General features: G+C 36.3%; 1 protein-coding gene and 1 pseudogene across 1 annotated transcript; one reads left to right on the forward strand and one right to left on the reverse strand.

Moving 5' to 3' along the window:
- The first annotated feature begins 7527 nt into the window (after positions 1-7527).
- Positions 7528-9646, forward strand: LOC143609408 (1-aminocyclopropane-1-carboxylate oxidase homolog 1-like). The gene is made up of 3 exons (XM_077084166.1): positions 7528-8053; positions 8874-9195; positions 9393-9646. The coding sequence occupies exons 1-3, from the start codon at positions 7530-7532 to the stop codon at positions 9642-9644; spliced, it is 1098 nt and encodes a 365-aa protein (XP_076940281.1). The 5' UTR covers positions 7528-7529; the 3' UTR covers positions 9645-9646.
- A 10864-nt stretch (positions 9647-20510) lies between these two features.
- On the reverse strand, positions 20511-21501 carry LOC143609409 (cytosolic sulfotransferase 18 pseudogene; annotated as a pseudogene).
- Between the last annotated feature and the right edge of the window lie 2071 nt (positions 21502-23572).

Consider the following 23572-nt stretch of genomic DNA (forward strand, 5'->3'; position numbering starts at 1 on the left):
GGTTGTGACAGCAACAGCAGGAGTGACGATCGCGGAAACAGGGCTGTGATATTCTGAAACAAAACATACAGGAAATTAGTAAAATGACAAAGTTTATTGGTAATCCTGTATCAGAAAGCTGAAATAATAAAATATAAATAATGGATGTTAACGGTGAACCGGGCTTGTGTTTAACACAATTCCCTAAAACAGATTCGCGGTCTGTTCCCAGGACACGCCGGTTCGAAAACAGCCATAGCGTGCTGCCGGACTTGACGACTTTCCTGAAACAAAATCAATATAATGTCGCAGAGAAGAATGTTGTGTCTGTTTTGGTGTGTTTAGAACTACAATAGATGGTCTGGTTTTAGAGTTACAAAACCATAATAGTATTCAATACTAAACAATAACCATTAAAGTGTAATAATTCTCAATAATGGTCATTAGTGAAGAAGATGAAACTTATAACAATAATTATAATAATCAATAACATAATAATGATTATTAATAATCATTGGCCCAACAGTTATAAATTCGAATTCTCAAAAACAAATGCAAAAAACTGCCTCACATAGGCACGGGTTTTCGGAGCTGCATTCGTGTTAGCGGGACGTGCGGGCGCGCACGAGTTCGATAGATTTTAGTCCTGAAACCCAATTTTGCACCCCCCCCCCCCCCGCGTGCATGTAGGAGTTGTTGTAAAACACATCACAAAGCTTCAAATGAGTAGTGAAGATTGCATCTTATAAACCACTCCTCATTTTGTTCCACATTCGATGTGGGACAAGGTTTTACAACTTAAATTTTTGAGACATTCATTCACACACACTTATACTTAATCTTCCAACAGTATAGAAGCACGACGGTGAAAGAATTTGTCGATTACTACCAATCAAAGATTTATGCCTTGGAAATTGTTTATGCTTAGGTTTGATTTGTGCCTTAGAAAATTGTTTATGTTTAGTTTTGATTTGTGCCTTGAAAAATTGTTTATGTTTAGGTTTGATTGTTGTTAATTTGTTTGTTCAATTAGGTTATTAGGTTTTTGTTAATTGAATTATTGTTAATTGATTTGTTCAGTTGGGTTCTTATTAGGTTATTAGTTGAAAAAAGTTGGTGAATATTGATTTGTTGAGTTCTTATTAGTTTTTAGTTCAATTATAATTTTGCATAATTGCTCAATTATAATTAGTTTTTAGTTGAAAAAAGTTTGTAAAAAGTTTAGGTCTAATGAAGATCTTGTTGCTTGTTACTTGGAATTGATTTACGTGTTTAATATAAATATTGTTGAATGTTTTTGGTCTAATGAAGATCTTGTAGATACTGAACATTTTGGGTTTATTTCATATGCAATATCGTGTTTATAGTTTGTTATATTAATGTAATATTATGTTTTGTTAGGCAGTTACTAAAGTTCAGGATACAAGAATGACGACGTCGATTCGGGTTTCAAAAATGAAGACGTCGGTTTGGGTTGCAAGAATGAAGACGTCGGCTCGGGTTGCAAGTATGAAGACCTTGGTTCGGGTTGTAATAGTGAAGATGTCGGTTCGGGAAGTTATTGTATATTACTATTATTTTTAAATATATATACATTTGTTGTACTCTGAAACTTCTTTTACCTCTGAAAAAACAAACAGCACCTTAGTGCTTATATATAGGGTGTACCGCAGCTACGACACTAATAGCACATTGCAAGTGCTTCCTATCACCAATCATTACTTTGCTAATGTCAACTATAACTAAAAGGAGAATGAGGTAATCTGAATTCTTTCCTCAACCTTAGCCCAAAGGATTGATCTTAGGTGTTTTGTCTAGGGTAGACCGTAACCTATCTATAGAAATAATCACCTTGCCGACCAATTTCTTGTACTTCGTGAATTAAAAATTTAACAGTTTTAGTTGATTTCGCAAAAGAGGGTTTCGAAAATGGAGAGCCTTGCACCTGCTAACAGGGGTTGTTCTTTCCGGTTGGTTGAATGACGCATCCAGTCCTCAGATATGCGATATAAAATGCTTCAAGTTTACAGACAATTTCTTGTGTGAAAGAAGTTTCAAGTCAAGGTTCATACCAAGGAAAGAAAATGGAAAAACAAAATGAAAGTGCTCTTATGTGTTCATCATAGGTAACGTCGTTGCAGGAATTTGATCGATTATTTGGAATTTTTCCACATGGTAAAGGTCGGTCAACGCGAAGTTTATGGAGTTGGGACAACAGGATTATCTTGTAGAAAATCTGATCATAGAATTTGTTATGATAAAGCACAAAACAGGTTAGGCTGAGGGTTAACCGTAGGTCAGAGTAGTAGAGTCAAGGGTATTCATAGTTAGAACATTAGGAATAAGGTGTCAGTTTACGAGGCGTTCTTCAATTTCCGCGCACAAGACAATGTTGAAGGTCCGGCCATGAGATTCTAGGAGATTTTTCAATCAAGAGTGTTTTCTTAACAAGGTTTTGACCAGGGTCTTAAATTTACTGAAATGCTTACAGGAGTTAATATGGATTACAAATTTAAGTAATGGTAGTCCAGGGCTTGTAGTAACTTCATTTGACAAAGTGTAGAGTTTTAAGAGTTTGTTTTAGAATAGTGTTTACACAACGGAATCCCATCTCACACCAATGTACATATAGATTCACGATTATGTTCCGGACCGTAACAATTTATCTTACATTAGGGTGTTATGTCCTTCCATTATGCCTTTATAAGATAGTGATAACATCATAAATAGAAGTAGTGAACGTTAATGGGGTATTGCCGAAAGCAGAGGAAGGAGAAACTTGTTCTTGCTGCACGTAACTCCTATGTAGGTTCGGGTACCACTGCTAATCAATTGGGGATCCACGAACATGGGTGCTAGATGGCTCCTAGGATGCCTCTCACCTTTCACTAGCGTTAGGCCGAGCCTCTTCTAAACTAGTGGTGGTGTCAAAAGATATAATAGGATGCGAAGCAAGACGCAAAGTAACAAGTTAAAAGATATCTTATCTGCTATGGATGGTGACATGGGAAATGTGAACATACTAGTGACATGGTGCGTGTGTGGATGCTATGTACATACGTAATGCAACGCATGAAAACGATGTACTGATGGTTTGACATGTTTGAAAAACTGTTGTTGAGCTTTGAAAAGGTCATAGACCGATTTTTCGAAAATAAACCGATCGAGTTCACTATAACCAATGGCTCTGATACCAATTCGTCACACCCTCATATTTCGACTAACAGAGTTTACCGTGAGGCATGTGACATACAAGGATCTAGCTCATTTGTTACACCAAACATCCAATTTAAAATATCCAAAAACATTATTTAAGTCTCAATCAAACATGATAAAACAAAAACCAAACCAAACAGTTTAAAGTTTTGCGGAAACGTAAAAGAAACGATTTAAAACAACAAACCACATGCTCAAACATGCACAACCCATCAAATGTAAACAATGTGAAATAAAAGTTCATGCCAAAAGTTTGACTCTAGACATGTGTAATGTAACCCGCTCTTTAGCACATCTAGCAACCTGGGAAAGTATAAATACTCAAGGGTGAATACGAGGTTGGTGAGTTCATAAGTTGTAGTAAAAGTAGTATATAGAGTATGTGGAGTATACGTAGTATAAGTAATGCATGTAGATTTAGCACTTTCAAATATACTAGAGTAGCTAACCCATTTACAAGCTACTAGACGTTTGAACTAAATCTGATTGTATGTAGGCCTTCTTACCATGTCTATTACAAAACACTGGTGCATGTGTGTTAGGCCAATTTACACCCGTTCGACCTTCGGTCGAGTTTTAGCAGGCGAGGCTTGTTAAACCCGTCAGTACTACTTAAATTTCCTCGCGATCCCATCCTGACGGTTCAAGATATGTAAGTTCTTTAAGTGATATGAGGGAATCTAGTATACAATTTTGATATAAATGAAACTAATACGTCCAAAACAAGTCACTATGTTTTCTTTCCGAAAACCAATATATAAGTATGTTTGTGTTTTCTCCCCAAAAACAAGTATAGACAAATGTTTTGGGTTCTCAATCCAAAAAGCAAGAAAGGAAAAACTTCTTATGTTTTCTTTCTAGAAAACAAGTATATGAAAATAGTTTTTATGTTTCTGTCCAGAAAACAAATAGGAAAAGCATGAACGCACCTGGTGTTGCGTGTAATAGACTTTTCTCAAAGCCAAAAGGATGCACTTGATTCGCTAATTGTTACCTACTACAAGTGTTTAGGTTATGAGAGTTTGTTCAACAACACATGAGTCTAAGACCCACGTATGGACTGACACACAATCATAAACTTTACCCGACGACTCGTTGGTGATTGTAATTAATGCAATAGTTTTAGATTGTTCTAACGTGCATTCTATGTCACATCATGATCAAACCATCAAGCAATTGTCATATAATACATGAACATATTCTGGATTTATAAGACAGATTTTAGTGTGTAAAAGAGGATTTCACTAGCTAACCAAAACTTTGAATTAAATTATGAAATTATTACCACAGAATACTATATGTCTTAGGCTTATAAGAAAATTTTTAATATATTTTTCTAGTACAGACATAAATCACAAAAATTCATCCAATACGGAAAGGTATGTGCAGCTATTTCTGTAAGCAACATAAAGTTTTTATTTAGTTAAAATTCAATACTCAACTAAATTAAGGAAGGCCAATTGGGTTAGATTCCTGACTCAAAGCACAAACTTTCAAAAGTGGAATCAACTAATTTGGCTTTGTTATTATAGAGTTATGATGTCAGAAATCAAGGTCAGAAAACCCTTTCCCGTAACAGCCTTGACACAAGTTTTTGTAAAATCATAAAACCTACTCAAATCTAGTCTAAAAATTACAAATCATAAATTTCTGGAAACTATACTCAACGAATAGAACCTAGAATTAAGAATCTAAAAAAAAAATCAATTACCATCGAGTTACAGATCAATCAATAAACAAAAACGAATCTGTCAGTAAACTGTTGCCAACAAAACTCAAACCCTAACATGTTTATCACATCTCTAGGTTCTAATTCATCAATGAACATCATAGATGTGATTTACCATCAATATTACAGAGCTTGGTTGATCAATTAACACCTAGAATTGTAAGTAGAACATGAACTACAGTTGGGTTGGGCTTTCACGATCGTAGAGAGGGAGAAGGAGGTTGATCGATTGTTTTAGGGGAGGGGGGGATTAGGGTTTATTTTATTTAATATTACATTAAATCATATTTACAAGAATAGTCCTTCTTGAAACAAGTATGGACTTAAACGAACCTTTTTAATTTCAAACAGGGTTATAACGAATCATTAAGACTAAAATACTAAACCAAGTTAATAAAAAATAAAGCCCCGTTGATATAGTTGTTAAAACTATTTTACAAAAGCTAAAAACGTACAAATTCTCGCAATCGATAGCAATTTCATAAAGCAAGCTACGAACTAAACACATAATTATTTAGCACATTATTTCACACATATAATATTATAAATATATGGTTCATATATTATATTCATGTTTCCCTAACGATCGGGGTCAGACTCGCATGATTCGGGAGTTCCCCGAATTACCGCTACATGAATGTTTGTGCAATAACCGGCATAAATAATTAACCCTAATTAAATATAATGTATGAATGAGTGTTTGAGATAATAGAGTTTGCATTAACGGTGTTGACCAGAAATTTCCAGGTGTCACGTCCGGTTTGGGAGGTTCTCCGGTGAACCAAATGGATTGTGTGGATGATAGGAGATAGTGTGGATCGTGAGTGTTGGTTATCTCTAAACTTTTCAATATGTTTTTAGCAATACTCTAATATGGTAGCACATGGTGGGTAATGATGCTGGATGATGGGAGTTTGAGAGATGACTATGAAGGTTTGTGGAGAGTGACTGCCCGGAGCATTCTTTTTTGGCAAAGCACAGATATGCATAATTAACATCTGGTGGGTGACCTTGGATGCTGCTTGGGTTTTTGTTTGCTAGCAGAAACTTCAATTTACATTGGGCTCTCAAAACAGATTTGGGCTTTAGAACATAAAATTGATTGTGTTGGGCCTGATTACATTATATCTTCTATCTTAGTCTTCTAGTAAATGATGGGTTGTTGGGCCTGATATATTCTTCAAGTTACATTCATTTTGGGCTGGTTCGTTTTTGGACCGAGAATTAGTTACTTTTTGGGTTGACTATAGGAGGTAAAATTGAATGGGTTTGTTTGCCATAGTTTGGCCGAGAGTCCAAAGTTTATTATCTATATATTACTTTCAAGACGTTTGAGAAGTTGGATTCGTGAGGTGAACTTCGAACATATTGTATTCGTATTTGAAGTGGAATTAATGGGCTTTGTCATTCGATCGTTGAAGCCGATAATTCGAGATCGTTTTGTAGATATTTGAGCTCATCTCAGCCTGTATAGGTTAAGATCCAAGAGAATGGATAACGAAGCGAGAACTCCTTCATGAATGAAATTAGGTGGGTCATACTTTGAGGGGATGAATTGAAACAAAGAGGCTTCGGTTTATCGGGGTGATTCGTGAAGATGTATGACATGGTTAAACAATTGATATCATAAGTCAAGGGGGTGATTGTTAGGTAAAAATTGTGACTTGCGATATCAATGTGACGAAACACATTATATATATTATGGTCAATCAATCGATTTTAGTTAGTGTGTAATCCGGATCCGAGATGAGAGTTTTGATGCACGCGTTTAGCTTCAACGAGAAGAAGCTTGTAGAATGTTTGCTATAAATAGAAAACTTGTATTTCTTTTATAGTGTTTGTTTTTCTGTGGTATAATCAACCATCAAGGGGAGCTCACCTTTGGTGGGATTTGTTTGTTTATTATATCTCATATTTTATTACTGATTACGGAATTGTTCACTATCCATATATTATTTGTTTGATCGTTTGATTTCACCGCACCCGTCTCGATCGTTTATCAAGAGCAAATCCGTTCGTTATGTTAAATCCGATTATTAGGAGACCACCGCACCCGTCTCGATCGTTTATCAAGAGCAAATTCGTTCATTATGTTAGATCCGGTTATTAGGAGAACACCGCACCCGTCTCGATCATTTATCAAGAGCAAATCCATTCGTTATGTTAGATCCGATTATTAGGAGACCTACATCTGGGTTAGTTGATATCCATATCCGTGAATTTGGGTCAAACGCATAAGAAGCCTTCATTTACAAATAAAACAATTTGGTGGCTTGAGGGATATGGGGAGCAACCAAAGAACTTTTAAAAGATATGTTTAAAATTTAATATTTTTTATTGTTTAAAATAATTTTGTAAAAATAAATAAAAAAAGTCGTTATCTTGACAGACAATTAGAGATAAGTCCATTATCTACTTCCATTACTTCTGGTCGATATTTTGGCTCTTGTAAAAGATAATATATGTTTTTTATTATTCCTTGTTGTATTTAGAAGAAAACGTAACTTTGATTACTCTAATAAACAATTCCTACACGTTATCCTTATAATAAGTATCATACACTAATTAAAACTGATCATTTATTCATCACTTAAAAGTTTCAAAAATGGTTCTTAGTGACAAGTCAGGCCAACCGGAGTATGACCGGAAAGCGGAGCTCACAGCGTTTGACGAAACCAAAACCGGCGTAAAAGGACTTGTTGATTCCGGAGTAACCGAAGTCCCTCGAATATTTCGTATACCGTCACCTGAAAACTTCAACTCCCAACAAACACAACTTACTCTTCCAACCATAGACCTTGGAGGAATCAATGAAGATCCTATACGTCGTAAAGAGGTGATCGGGCAAGTGAAGGACGCGCTAGAGAGCTGGGGATTCTTTCAGATGGTGAATCATGGAATCCCGGTTAGTGTTTTGGATGAGATGATAAAAGGAGTGATGGATTTCCATGAACAAGACACGGAGGTGAAGAAACAGTGGTACACAAGGGATTTTAGTGGGAAGACAAGATGGTTGTATAACAGCAACTTTGATTTGTATGGTGCTCCAGTGACTAACTGGCGCGACTCGTTCTACTGCACCATGGTTCCTGACCCTCCCCAACCACACGAGTTGCCACCAACTTGCAGGTATGGGTCGATTTGTTTTGATGTATCATTCTCTCAGTTCGTTGCTTACCATATAGTTTTTCAGTAAGTGAAAATAGTTACGCTCGTGCTATGTGCTACGAACACCCTTTTTAGAGGCTTTCAATCAAATCAATATATGCTATATACATCGAATATACTATCAAATCACAACACATCAATAAAAGATTAAATGATAAAGTAGACAGGGGTGGACTTACCTGGGTGGGAAGTCCCTAAGTAAATTTTTTTTTAATATTATTATAGTGTAAAAATCCAGATCAATCTATGTGAGTGTTATTAAATTATTATAGTATAAAAATCCCTTAATTAGCATGTTAGGTGGGTATCAGTTGAGTAAATATGGTTCTTGGTCATGCAATATACAAATACTAGGAGTTATCAATCTCAAGCAAGATCTATATGCTACATATACCATTAATAATCAATAAATATATCATTATATTAAGTGGCTTATTTGTCCATATATTATCAAATCATATCATTAATAATAGATGACCAAGTAAAAAAGCTTCAACAATATTCTACTGACTGATTAGTGGCTTAGGTGAGTTAGAGTCCAAAATGATTTTGGGTCAATGGATGAATATACATTATTAATTTCTAGATTGGATTTTATCCATCTTATTGGCTTAATAAATTTACTTTTAGCGTATTTTTATTTGCGAAAATGAACTAAAAGTCCTATGAATTTATACGAGAGTAAACTAAAATACCTTCATTGTTTATAAACTAAGAAAGAATTTAACCATAAGATCTTAAGTTTACATTTATATTTTGTTTGATTTGGGTATTGTTGTAGGGAGATTTTGTTGGATTATTCGAACCAAGTGATGAAACTTGGGGTTTGTTTATTCGAGTTGATGTCTGAGGCTCTTGGGCTTGACCCCAATCACCTTTTGGACATGGGATGTGCGGATGGGCTTGCTGTTCTTGGGCATTATTATCCTTCTTGCCCACAACCCGAATTAACGATAGGTACCCCAAACCATACCGACAATGATTTTATCACTATTCTTTTGCAAGATCATATCGGCGGCCTCAAGATCTTTTATCAAAATCAATGGACTGATGTTCCTCCTATACCGGGGGCTCTTGTAATGAACGCCGGAGATTATCTGCAGGCATCTTTCTTTCTCTCTAAGCTTCAAGCTTCATTGTCATTTTATTTATTGGTCTATTATAGTATAAATTTGGTATTTCACACTTCATTGATTTTCATCAAAACTTTTAATGAGAATCAAATATATATCGAAAATGAGATTTATTCTAAGAAGTTAAAAGCATAGTGTCTAAATAGAAATGCATTGGTATTTTACAGTTGATTACAAACGACAAGTTTGTGAGTTCACAACACAAAGTGGTGGCAAACAAGGTCGGGCCAAGAGTATCGGTGGCTTCATTCTTCACCACAGGTCTGATTCAAACATCAAAGGTGTATGAACCAATCGCTGAGTTGCTCTCAAAAGATAATCCGGTAAAATATAGAGGCATAACAATAAAAGAATACGCAGATTATTACAGGGAAAAAGGACTTGATGGCACTTCTGCCCTTTTGCATTTCACAATCTAAATTGTTTGATAGTCATTTTGGGCCTTATCCATCAGTACGAATTAAAACTGTTATTTTATGTTCATCATGTGTAATGCATCGGAAGGTGTATACATCTTACTCTTCTCATATGCTATTTTATGTTCATCATGTGTTATTTTATGTTCATCATGTGTAATGCATTCATAAGAATCCTTTCTATTTTTACGGGGTAGAGGTAAGGCTGTCTATATCTTACCCTCCTCAGACCCTACTATAGCTTTGCTATTGATGAGATATACTGAGTACGATGATAATGATGATGATGATGATGCTTTTATGTTCGTCATGTGAGTACGATGATAATGATGATGATGATGCTTTTATGTTCGTCAGCATAGGGGGAACACCACTGAAGGACGGGCAGCAAATTGGGGCGGGGGGGTTGGGGGCACTACTACAGAAACGTCTACTAACACCTATCAAAAAGATAACTTAGAACTGTGTGAAGGCCAACCGCTGTTTAAAATGTTAAGCACCGTTATAAAACAAAGAATTTTTCAAACACGCTATAAATTAGAAGGAAACGAGCGTTGTTTGTTGAATAAAAGTTTATACACAAGCTTTAACGAGTATTTAAAGTATTGAGGAGTTCAACCGTTGGAATAAAATGTGAAGAACCGTTTTAAATGAAGAATTCTCCAAATTCATTGTAAATTAGAAAGCAATAAGCGTTGTTAATGAACAAAAAGTTTATGCACCGGTTTTGAACAAGCATTTTAAATCGGTTAACAGTTTTAGCATAATGAAACGATCATATTTACAAATAAACCGTTACAAACATTCATACATTGTAGCAAATATTATAAAACTGAACGGTTAAATATACTAAACATCTTTCATTTCATAGTTAATAAAATATAGAACGAAACATAAATAATACAAGAAAAAACAACAAAATCCCCAAAAATTCCTAAAACAGAACAAGTTTATCCTGAAAATCGACCTTCATAACTGTGGTTTTTAAGACAGTCTTGTTGGCAACACAAAGTATTGACGGCGTCATTCATTACCACCAAGTGGTGGCAAGCAGGTTGGGTGAAGAGTATTGATGGCGTCATTCATTACCACGGGTCCTGCTGAGGCATCGAATGTGTATGACCATTCAGTGGGTTAGTTTAGAAGATCATCCAATCAAAAGCATAAGGCATAATAATAAAAGAATATGTAGACGGCACTTAGCCCTTTGCATTTCATGATCTAACCATTTAGAAGTCACTTTAAGAATCATCCCAATGGGATAAATCTGTTACATATTTTCAATCAATTATATGGTAATGTATTTTTGGTGTATAGTTTTTGTTAAATAGTAAAATATATTTGATTAGTAATCAAGGGATCAACTTATTATGAGCATGCATCATCTCCCAAAATAAAGGGTCTAAACAACTGTTTGTCCTCCACAATCACAGCCCATTGACAGCTTTTATATTTCCATATTTATGCTTTGTAAAGTCTTTATATTGTAGCTTGATTCCCTGTTTATATCATCAGAAAAAAAGAAATACAATTTAAGTTCAATTCTCTTAATGCTCAATATCATGGTATCAAAGCAGTGTTAAGTTTTTTTTCAAACCTAAGCTGCCCATCACTTATCAATCCCAACTTTTCAAATAAACCTCAAACTCAATAACCAAAACTACGCTCTATGGACCCGAATGATTCGAGTCGCTATAGGCGGAAAGTCAAAAGCCCTATTAAACCAGTTGACCTCAAATCCTCCAAATCGGAATGATGGAAGTTCAAAGCAGTGGGAACCAGACGATTTGGTCGTGATTTCATGGCTCATACAAAATATAGAACCAGAAATTGCCGGCAACCTAACCGAGTTTCCCACAGCGAAATCGCTTTGGGATGCCTTGGCGGTTACTTACAGCAGTGGAAAAGATAAACTACAAGCGTTTAATCTCCATGTCAAAGCTAATGAGATTAAACAAAAAGGCACTATCACTTGAAACATTCTGGATTTCATTACAGGGGATATGGGGAGAAATCGAAAGAATTGATCCCAACCCTATGAAATGTCCAGAAGAATCACAGCATATACAAAAATCAGGTCAGAACATAAACTTTTTCAATTTTTGAATGCCTTAGACCGGAAATATGATCCGATAAAACGAGAATTAATCCGGTGGGATCTTTTTCCATCCGCAGAGGCGGCTTATGCTGCTGTCCGAAAAGAAGCCGCTCACCAGGCCATTCTGGGGATGGTTCCTAGTGATACACAAGGCATCGCAGCAGGGTTAGTAGCCACCGATTCAGATGGGTCAGGGTTCTTGACTAAAGGGAATCAAAGAAGATGGGTCTGGTGGATTCGCCGGTCAGGTAAGAAGAATGGGCCAATCAAAGAAGATAAATCTCACCTGAAGTGCACCCACTGTGGTATGACAAAACATACTAAAGAACAATGTTTTAGAATCGTTGGGTACCTAGAATAGAGGACTGATGGTCACAAGAAAGGGGGCAAGACCACCAGAAAAAGGGAAAGCTACTTCAACCTCTGGCGAAAATCAAGGTAGTGGCGATGGCGGCAGGCAGTGGTTTCGGTGAATTTGCGGCAGAAAATGGAGGACCCCTCTTCTAACCCTATTTATCAGAATTTCAATTTTAACCTTTCGGAAATTAATGAATCTAAAATCACCTCATTTGTTTTTTATATAAAGAAGAGTTTTAAAATTTCAAAAACAATCCAAAATTTGAAGGAAGGGCAAACGTTGCTCAAATCTATAACAAAAAACAAGATAAGTCATGGATATTCGATTGTGGGGCTACGGATACTATGACCTACGAACTATCTGATCTTGTTGATTTATCTAAACCTAAGAAAATGTATATACAAACTGCGAATGGTGGAAGAATGAATGTAAAAAAAAGGGGGAACCATCGAGATTTCCCAACTCTAAGACTTTCTAATTGTCTTTATGTTCCTTCTCTATCCCATAAGCTTTTGTCAATAAGCCACGTAACAAAAGAACTAAATTGATCAGTACTTATGCAACCAACGTTTTGTATCTTACAAGATATCAGGACGGGAGCGATCATTGGGTGTGGCACTGAAAGACAAGGGCTGTATTATGTGGACGAGGTGACTCAAAGCGGTACTGTGATGTTAGCTCATGGAACAAACGAACGAGAAGCATGGCTATGGCATAGAAGATTGGGACATCCGTCTACGGGTTATTTACATATTTTGTTTCCTAAATTATCTCCTTCCAATTGTACGTCACATTGTGAAACGTGTGTTTTAGCTAAAAGCCACAGAAAAACCTTTAAACCAACTAACACAAGGGTGGATTCACCTTTTTCATTAATCCACTCTAATGTATGGGGTCCTGCTCCAATCATTGGAGGGCAAGACTTTCGTTACTTCGCAATGTTTGTAGATGATTGCACTCGGATGACGTGGGTTTATTTCTTGAAAAACAAACTTGAAGTCCTTGATAAATTCACCATATTCTATGCAATGATTCAAACTCAATTTCAAAAAAACATTCAATTTTTTCGATCTAATAATAGAGGAGAATTTGTTAACACCCCTATGAAATAATTCTTTCAAACCAAAGGAATAATTCACCGAACTACCTGCCCACATAATCCGGAGCAAAATGGTGTAGCTGAGCGAAAAAAACCATATTTTATTAGAAATAACTCGGGCACTTCTAATTAGAGGTGGTCAAAAAAACCGGTCCGGGAACCGGTTTGCCGGTTTAAACCGGAAACCGGTTTTTAAGAAAACCGGTTTTTTAGAAACCGGTTTGACCGGTTTACAAACCGCCGGTTTGTATTTCGGTTACACGTTTTAGAGCCAAAACCGGTTAACGAACCGGTTTTAAAAAAAAACCGGTTTTTTTTAATAACCGGTTATAAAAAAACCGGTTAACCGGTTTTTTTATAAACCGGTTTTTGACCGTTGTGGAAAAACCGGTTTTTTTCCGTTGTATAACGGCTATATAGCCGTTTTTTTTTTGACCGTTTTTTTTTTTGCCATTTTACCCCCACAAACATCTATATATAGTTTAGGTTGGGTATTGGTTAGATCACACTCGATTATACAACTCCAAACGCTCTAAACGTTTATTTCATACACGATTATTTTGTTATCTCACGCTCAATTATACCACATTACCACTCCATACGCTCTTATTTCGTAGTCGATTATCATGGCCTCCCAAAGTGCTGCTTCATCCGTCAACACGGGTGCCTCGAACACGGGAGAAACGGTCGTTCGGGTCATCCCCACGAAACGAAACCAAGATGTTTGGCAACATTTCGACCTATGCGAAATGTCTAACGGTAGCCAAAAAGCTCGATGCAAACATTGTTTGAAGTTTTATGGCAAAGATGCAAACTCCACTTTAAAAGCGCATGTACAAAGGCCCTTTTGCAAGGCCTTGAAGGACGAATCGGGAAGTAGTTCGCAGCCGGAGATGACGAATCAAGGAACGGTGTTTACGTACGACCATGAAGCGGTACGTCAAAAGTTTTCAAACTTTGTGATTCAACAAACACTTCCTTTCAACCACTTCGACAACCCTCAATTCACGGAGATGATGCAAAAGTATGTTCAACCACGCTACCAACACGTAAGTCGTTCGACCCTTAGAAGAGATTGTCTTAAAGCATGGAAAAACGCTAAATCCGAACTAATTTCATACTTTTCAAACTTACAAACTGGTGTAAACTTAACAACGGATGTGTGGTCGGTACCTAATGGTTCGCCCGACTCATACATTTGTGTGACGGCTCATTGGGTTGACCCCGAGTCGTGGCAAATGATGAAACGAACCGTTGCGTTTCAATTGTTTGATTACCCGCACACGGGTAGAAATATTTTTAAACTCTTAGATAAAGTCATTCGACAATACAAGATTGAACATAAAATCTTTTCAATTTTGTTTGATAACGCGTCCAACAATACGGCCGCGGTTGGCCATTTAAAATTAAAGTATAAACCTATTTGTGATGGAGCGTTTTTTCATAGCCGATGCATTGCACATATTATCAACTTGGCCGTGCAAGATGGGTTAAACGTGATCGAAACGCAAAGAAACAATTTTAAAAGAATGTTACGAGATGTTTTTAGCAACAATAAAACATTTTCAAGATACAAAAAATTTTGTGTAGAAGCTAATTGTCAATGGTTGGGGCCAAATTGGGATTGTCCAACAAGATGGAACTCGACTTGTGATATGTTTGAGAAAGCCATCCAACAAAAAGAATCATTAATTGCGTTTCATCAAATTTTGTCAAGTAGGGGTAAATGTGCACCGTACGATCCTAGAAACTGGTTATTGATTGAGATCATTACGGAGGTCCTTCAAATTTTTAAATCTTGCACAACTAGTTTATCCGGGGTTTACTATCCAACAAGCCCCATTGCTTTACCAAAAATTGCTGTCATGTGCACAAAGTTGAGTGAACTTCATTGTAGGGGTGCACCTTATTTTGATATGGGTGTAAAAATGAAAGAAAAATTTAGAAAATATTTTCAAGAACTACCCGCTGTTTTGACATGTGCTGCTGCGTTAAACCCTTGCATCAATGTTGGTGGTGTTGAAGCTTTAATAGAAAAAATTTGTGATGAGCTAGAGTTAAACGACGATCAAAACCCCTATTATAACCAAACTTTAAAGAATGCTTTCAACACCACCTTGTCAAACATGTATGATGTTTACCTTACAAAATACGGGTCGTCTTCCCAAATTCATGACTCGTTAAGAGCTGTTGCCCAATCCCAATCCCAAACCGACCTTGAAATGGGGATCTACTACATGATTTGGGAAGACGCCGGTAAACGTCAAAAGGTAAACACCCCAAGCAGTGAACTTGGAAGGTATGGTGGTACCAACTTTGTGAAACACATGACTCCGGATGAATTTAGAAGTCTTGATTTGCTGGCTTGGTGGAGAGGTAAGGAGGATGAGTTTCCGATCCTCGCCGCCATGGCCAAAGATTTACTAACGGTCCAAGCTTCCACGGTAGCTTCGGAGTCTGCTTTTTCTGTTTCTGGCAGGGTTATATCGATTAGGAGGACTCGACTCACTCCACCAGGTGTAGAGATGTCGATTTGCTACAAGGATTACTTGGACTCTTTAGATAGGGCACAACATCAACGCTCACTCGAGGGGGAAATGGAGTATGAGGCGGGCTTGTATGAAGACGAGGTCAATCAAGGACACACTCAACCAATGACCGATGAAGAAGCCGCGTACGACGATTACCTAAGGAATAGCTCGGGATCGGGTAGCGAAGAAAATTAGTTAAAGAAACAGCAAACATGGAGGCAAATAATGAGTAAGAAACAGCAAGTTGTTAATGTAATCGTGTCTAAGCATTCTTTAATGTTTGTATTTTTGAGTTACGAATATGCGATAACGATTTAATGTTTGTATTTTTAATGTAAAAGCTATAAATGAAAGTTATGTGTTTTTAATCTTCCAAGCAAAGAACCCTAACAACGAAAGCAAAGAATGGAGTCAGTCTGTTTTGCCTTGTAGTTACCGGTTTGCCTAGTAGTTACCGGTTTGTTTATACTGTGAAAAAATAATGGTTATTTAAAAAAAAAAAAAAAAAAAAAACCGGTTAACCTAAAAACCGGTTATTAAAAAACCGGTTAATAAAAAAACCGGTTTATTAACCGGTTCTAACAGGTTTCTAAACCGGTCCTAACCAGTTAGACCGGTTAGGGTTTTCAGATACAAAAACCGGTTATTAACCGGTCCGGTTATTAACCGAACCGGTTTTTTTCCGGGCAAAAAAAAACCGGTCCGGTTAATAACCGAACCGGTTTTTTTAAAAAAACCGATTTGTGCACCTCTACTTCTAATCGAATCACAAGTTCCGAAGGTTTTTTGGCGTGAAGCCCTTGCTACTGCCGCTTACCTTATCAACCAAATTCCTACCCAAATTCTAAAATTAAATCGCCATTACAAACGTTATCCGAATTTACTAAACTTCCTTCCGTTCTTACCCTCCATCCACGCATCTTTGGTTGCATAGTCTTTGTCCACATACCAAAAGCACATCGAAACAAGCTTGATCCTTGTGATGAAAAATGTGTTTTTGTTAGTTATGGAGTTAATCAGAAGGGATACCGACGTTATAACCCAAAGACACGTCACATGTTCACCACAATGAACTGTGACTTTCTTGAGACCGAATACTATTACACCTCCCAACACAGTGGTTAGGGGGAGAAGGAATGTCTTGACACACTAAGTTGGTTGAAGTATGTTTCACTTGTCTCAACGGAGAACAATCACAGTACCCAGAACGAGTCACCCACAACAAAAGACCCAAACATCAATACTCATGGAACTCAGGACCTAAATATCAGTGCCACCAATGAGGCTCCCAACCTGGTACCCGAGGTAAGTAATACTCACTCTTCACAATTTTCTGATTCTCATTATTATACTGAGTTTGTTGAGGATACTATTATTTCCAATCATAATGCCACAGAACAGGCTGAACCTTTCCAGGAACAACCAACACAAGAAGAAACACCAAGAGAGTATGTGCTACCACCAAGAGCAAATAGAGGAATCCCTCCCAAACGATACTTTTCACAAAAAGAATCACAAAAATCTAGGTATCCTATGGCCAATATAGCCAATGGAAATCTCTCCGACGAAGCGAAGGCCTTTGTCTCTTCTATCTGTTCAGAAAACGTTCCAACCAATGTAGAACAAGCGTTAAAGATAAAGAACTAGGAAGATGCAATGAAAATAGAGATGGAAGCTTTGATTGAAAATGACATAAGGGAAAAATGTGTTCTTCCATCAGAAAAAAAACCAGTGGGATGTCGTTGGGTCTTCACAGTGAAACATAAACCAAACGGTACAGTTGAAAGATATAAAGCTCGATTAGTCGCTAAAGGCTATACTCAAACATATAGTATCGACTATTCTGAAACTTTCTCTCCGGTTGCTAAGATTAACACAATCAGAGTTCTATTTTCTATAGCTGCAAATAAAGGATGGCCACTTCATCAATTTGATGTTAAAAATGCCTTCCTACATGGAGAATTAAAGGAAGAAGTTTACATGGAGGCTCCACTTGGGTTCACGGGAAACTTTAAAAAAGGAGAAGTGTGTCGTCTAAAAAAATCCCTATATGGATTAAAACAATCCCCTCATGCCTGGTTTGGGAGATTCACCCTAGCCATGAAAAAATATGGTTTCAAACAAAGCAACTCAGATCACACTTTGTTCCTTAAACAGAGAGGTAACCTCATAACCTGCTTAATTATTTATGTTGATGATATGATAATTACAGGAAATGACGAAGAAGAAATGAAAAGGCTAAAGGGAAACTTGTTTATTGAATTTGAGATGAAGGATTTGGGTAGACTTAAGTACTTCCTTGGGATAGAGGTGCTAAGGTCAAAACAAGGAATTTTTATTTGTCAAAAAAAAATATATCTTAGACTGATTAGCTGAAACAGGGATGATCGACTGCAAACCCGCAGAAACTCTCATGATAGCAAATCAAAAACTTTATATGGAAGAAGGAGCTGAACTAGCTGACAAAGGAAGATACCAACGAATTGTGGGGAAATTGATATATCTCTCACACACTCGTCCAGATATAGCCTATGCTGTAGGGGTGGTTAGTCGATTCATGCACCAACCTCAAACTTCCCATATGGAAGCAGTTCGAAGAAATTACTAGATATCTTAAAGGAACGGCTGGTCACAGAGTTCTTTTTAAATCAAATGGGCATTTAAAAACCCAATTATATACCGATGCAGACTGGGCAGGAGACAAGAGAAATCGAAGATCAACATCGGGTTACTTCACTTTGGTCGGTGGAAATTTAGTTACTTGGAGAAGCAAACAACAAAAAGTGGCTGCTCTTTCAAGTGCCGAAGCTGAATTCAGAAGAATAAAACAGGGGGTAAAGGAAACTTTATGGATACGAAGACTCCTGACAGAAATTGGTCTCTTCTCAAAAGAAACTAGCAGTATTATATGCGATAATAAAGCAGCCATTCAGATTTCAGAAAATCCAGTACAACATAATCGAACAAAGCAAGTGGAAGTAGACAGGAACTTCATTAAAGAAAAACTAGAAGCAGAAATCATAAAGTTTCAATTTGTTCGATCTAAAGACCAGCTATCCGACATACTAACAAAAGCCGTTAACGAAAAAGCTTTCAACAAGTGTTTAGCCAAGTTGAATTTTGGAGATCCCACTATTCAACTTGAGGGGGAGTGTTAAATAGTAAAATATATTTGATTAGTAATCAAGGAATCAACTTATTATGAGCATGCATCATCTCCTAAAATAAAGGGCCTAAACAACTATTTGTCCTCCACAATCACAGCCCATTGACAGCTTTTATATTTCCATATTTTTGCTTTGTAATGTCTTTATATTGTAGCTTGATTCCCTGTTATATCATAAAAAGAAAAAAAGAAATACAATTTACGTTCAATTCTCTTAATGCTCAATATCAGTTTTTACACATTTTTATAGTTTCGGTGTAGTTTTTTTAAGAAGTTTGTTAAATCGATGGTGGGCGTGTTTTACGTATCACCTATTTGCAATTTACTATCCATCTTGTCCACAACCTGCATTAACAATGTAGATGAATATCGACAAAGAAATAAAATAAGCACACAAATCATTTTGAGATGAATGCATGCCTTTTTAGATTTATGATGTTGTTTTATTTAACGGTTAAACTACTCCTAAATTCACTTAACCTGCCTACCGCATGCCAGATTTAAACCCTCGACCACATGAGGGAGTACCTATTACACGATTTAGGATGTTGTTCGTTGCGCAAACCAAAGGAAATTCCAATTAACATGCATTATCGAACTTAACTAAGCAATACAATAAGATAGTATGTGTTATGGAGGAATGGAAGGTGGAATGTAATAAGCCATTCCAAAGGAATGGAAAAAAACATGTTTGGTTATCATGCATGAATGGAATGGATCATTCCAAATGGAATGAAACTCCTTCCATTTTTAGGATTTTCATTCCTTTGGGTATGGGTATTTTGTTTTCATTCCTTCAAGGAATGAAAATGTCAAAAAGTCAACATTATTATTACTAATATAAAATTATTATTATTATTATTATTATTATTATTATTATTATTATTATTATTATCGTTTTGTATATTATAATATAACTATTATTATATTAGAACTATTACTATATAATCAATATATTTTATTTTTAAATTAAATGAGTTAACATTTCACAACGCATATACAGTTTAACGATCTCGTTGCAGCACGAGGTCCTAAAAATACTTATTATGAATATTCATTTATTATTAATATTATTTATTTATTTTTTATTATTATTACTAATAAAAATATTAATAATGATAAAGTGATTAATCATTCCATTCTTACATGGTAACCAAACATGACAATGACCCATTTCATTCCTTTCTCCATTCCATTACCACGTCCATTCCATTCCATTCCCTGATCTATTCCATTACCCCGTATCAAACATACCCTAAATGATGTAGGATTAATTTCTCGTAAATTTTAAACAGCAAAAATTAGATTTAAATAATCTTACGATATTGTCTATTGACAAATAGCGGTCTTAACTAACGAAACGCCTAGCGACGGTCCTAACTTTTAACTAATTTGCTCACAACAATTCGCAAATTTATGCAGTACTGAATGTTGGCATAAGAACACATTAAACAAACAATGAATTACAAGAATGTGATCATATGCTTCCAAATTGAATTACAAATAATGTTGGCATAAACAATAAAATAGAAAAGGAAACAAGCTGCAAATTAGCAAATAACCAAGTAAACCAAAGACACACACTCTTAGTATATATTACTTTCAGCATTGATGAGCTCAAACTGATGCATCAAAGATCAAACCCGAACCTTTAAACTTCTCAGCAGTGATTCCATCAATACGTTCTTTCATCTCCTCACTCAAATAGTTTTTCCAATCTCCGGTCTCTCCTTTTCTGAAGAAAACTCGATTCTCCATCTCCCCTATCTTGCCAAACTTTTCGACACCCGTCTTGATCATCTCAAGATTACTCAAATTCTCAAAGCTACACAAGTTAACTATCTCCCTCACTACCACCCCTTCCTCCTCTTCCTCTGCGGTTATCGGCTTCCCCATGAAATCAGCCAACTTCCTCACCACCTCCTCCGGCTGTTTCCTCATCTCCTCATACTTCAAGAACAGAACCTTGTCCGGACATTCCAAACTAGCTCTCCAGTATGACAGAACATGTTCCCAGAATGGCCCGTAGTCCGACACCCAAGGCAGAAAAGCTCAAACGCTTCATCCAAAGAAAGGGGAGGCAGATCATTGGGTATAAGTTTGCTCATGAAATGCCACATGGAAATGAACACGTCTTTTGGGTCCCTCCAGACATAGACGAACTTGCAACCACTCATGCAAGCTGAAGCTGGCAACAGAGTGCGAGCAAAATGGGTAGAAAAAAGTCTAGGAGCGGGGAGAAGCTAGTGAAGTCCGTAATAGGGTAGGATTCACGGTCGAGTGTCGGAAAGACGCCTTGTGGGCTGTGTTTGCGCAGATGATGGTCAGAGAAGCTGTAGCGGTCACGGTGTAGGGTAGAGAACATGAGGGCTTTGAGCCAGGTGGTGCCGGTCTTCATGAAGGAGGCCAAGACGATGTCGGTGGGTTGAGATTTGAAATGGGTATCTAGAAGCAGGTTGGTTTTGAGGATCAAAAGGTTTAACCAGAAGCCATTGTAGTTATGCAGGTGTTGTGTCCACCATCCTTTACCTTCAGCTAGTGTTTCTATCAAGTGTTGGTGCTTCTCGCACATCTTGTTATACTCAGCGTCTTCTTGCTCATTTGACATGATGAAATCAAATGATGTAAAAAATTGTAAAAACAACGACGCGGATCATCCTTTTAATCAGGCCCGGCCCATGAGCTAGCCAAGTCAGGCCATCTCCTTGGGCCTCCAACTTTATTAGGCCTCCAAAGATTGTAGCATGTATATAATATATGTGTTAAAAATAGGCAACAAATTAGAATGAAATCCCAATTCCTTTTGATATATACACCCATAGTGCTTGTTAGGGTAAAAAAAATAAGGACGAACAACGGACAGAACGCAGAAGCTAGGGCTGCAAGAAACTGAAGCGACCGGCGGTAGATTACAAGTTCCAAGCCTCTAGCGTTCTAGTTTCATAATTGTGTCCGTTGTGTTGTTGAATATTAAAGATGAAGAATTCTCCATATTCCCCCTACCCCAGATCAATTGTAAGATTTATTTTGAGCACTTGAATATGAAATTCATTAATTCTAAGGCTTGATTTTGATTCTTAAAACCTGAAATCATTAAGGTGGAAGCACTGATTCGAATGTGTGATCTGAAGCAGGAAGCCCCAATTCTTAATTTGATTTACTTGGTGCTAAGGCTTGACTGGTGCTAACCCTTAAAGGTACGCTGCTACTGGATACTGCCTACTAATTTCTATTTTAAATTTGTTTATAATTTGTGTATTGTGATTTATGTTCCTAATTTTTGCTACTTAGACCTCCTGTGAATTTCTTGCTATTTGCTGGTACTTTGAATTTTAGATTATTTATATTAGATACTTAGATTTATAATGTCAAATAGAATTCAAAAGTTTGAATCAAGTCATTCTATAAGGTTGAAGAAACAGGAAAAAGAAGCTGAAAAGAAATCACTTAAAGATTCTTTGCTAAAATATGTAACAATTAAAGATAAAAAATAATGAACATGTAAATTGTGATGAACCTTCAAATGGTAATGCAAATAATTTAAGTAGTGATGAACCTCTCAATGTAGAAGAAGATCAGCCTCATAACACTGAATCCATAAACATTGATGAAAATAATAATGATGGAAACCTATAAATGCTGATGAAAATAATAACATTGAACCTATAAATTTTGATGATCCAAGTCAATGGACTAATATTAACACTAAGTTAAGACAGTTACTTGTAGAAAAGGACCATTAAAAGTTTATGATTATGATTTTCCAAAAGATGAATACTCTAGAAACTTTAATCCTTTTTTTTATATGCAAAAGACGGAAAATGCGGAAACATGTTGAAGAAAATGGCTGCTTTAGTCAAAACAGTTAGATAGAGTGTTTTGTTTTTGCTGCAAGTTATTTGATGTGAATGCTTATAAAAGTAAGTTAGCAAAAACTGTAACATTCGTTACTTTTCAAACCCGAAAACCCGACCCATTTCGAATTTTCGGTTTTTGTTTATAAATATATTTTCGGTTTTCGTTTCATGTGATATTCGTTAGCGTCTATTTGAATTTAAATTTGCACTTTTTAACTCAGTTTTGACGTTTCAATGTATTCGTATCGTCGTTTACTGTTAATATAATATTCACGATGATTTCTGTTTATCGTTCATTCGTATTCTATTCATTTTATTTAATAAATGATACTCCGGGATTTAAAGTTTAAGGATTCAAGCAAATTGCAATCTATAGGTGTTAACGCAGAAATATCCAGAAGTAAGAGTGTAATTCGTAGTGTAAATTTAAATTAAGTTTTAATACGATTTGAAAGTTCAAGGTTTAATTGGTACTTTATATTTTAAACTTGTTTTAATATAACTTGAAAGTCAAGGGGTCAAAATGTAAATTAAACTTAAATTATAATATTAAATAAATATACCCAGCCCCTACCCCCCTTTTTCATTCCCGTTTTTCCGATCAAGACCACCGGCGGCGGTAAATTCTGGCCACCATAAATCTCGCCTTATTCCCCGTCCTTTTGACCGTATAATCGATATAACGACCTTATACCATTATATTAAACGTTAATAAACCTTCTAATTTTATTATATCGTCCTAATCACGGTAATAATTCCGTTAACCTCGCCGGAAATTACGGGACATATCATTAACGAGCATTGAACAACATACGACCAAAT

Source organism: Bidens hawaiensis, unplaced genomic scaffold, assembly GCF_021521415.1.
Source record: "Bidens hawaiensis isolate Kalapana, Puna unplaced genomic scaffold, B.hawaiensis_p1.1 tig00419617_1, whole genome shotgun sequence".
In the NCBI taxonomy this organism is placed as follows: domain Eukaryota; kingdom Viridiplantae; phylum Streptophyta; class Magnoliopsida; order Asterales; family Asteraceae; genus Bidens; species Bidens hawaiensis.

What these genes read in the sequence shown, in the direction of transcription:
- LOC143609408 (XM_077084166.1), top strand. Translation starts at nt 7,530, where the DNA reads ATGGTTCTTAGTGACAAGTCAGGCCAACCGGAGTATGACCGGAAAGCG. An exon ending in GAGTTGCCACCAACTTGCAG is followed by an intron (nt 8,054 to 8,873) that starts GTATGGGTCGAT and finishes GTATTGTTGTAG; the next exon opens with GGAGATTTTGTTGGATTATT. An exon ending in ACGCCGGAGATTATCTGCAG is followed by an intron (nt 9,196 to 9,392) that starts GCATCTTTCTTT and finishes GGTATTTTACAG; the next exon opens with TTGATTACAAACGACAAGTT.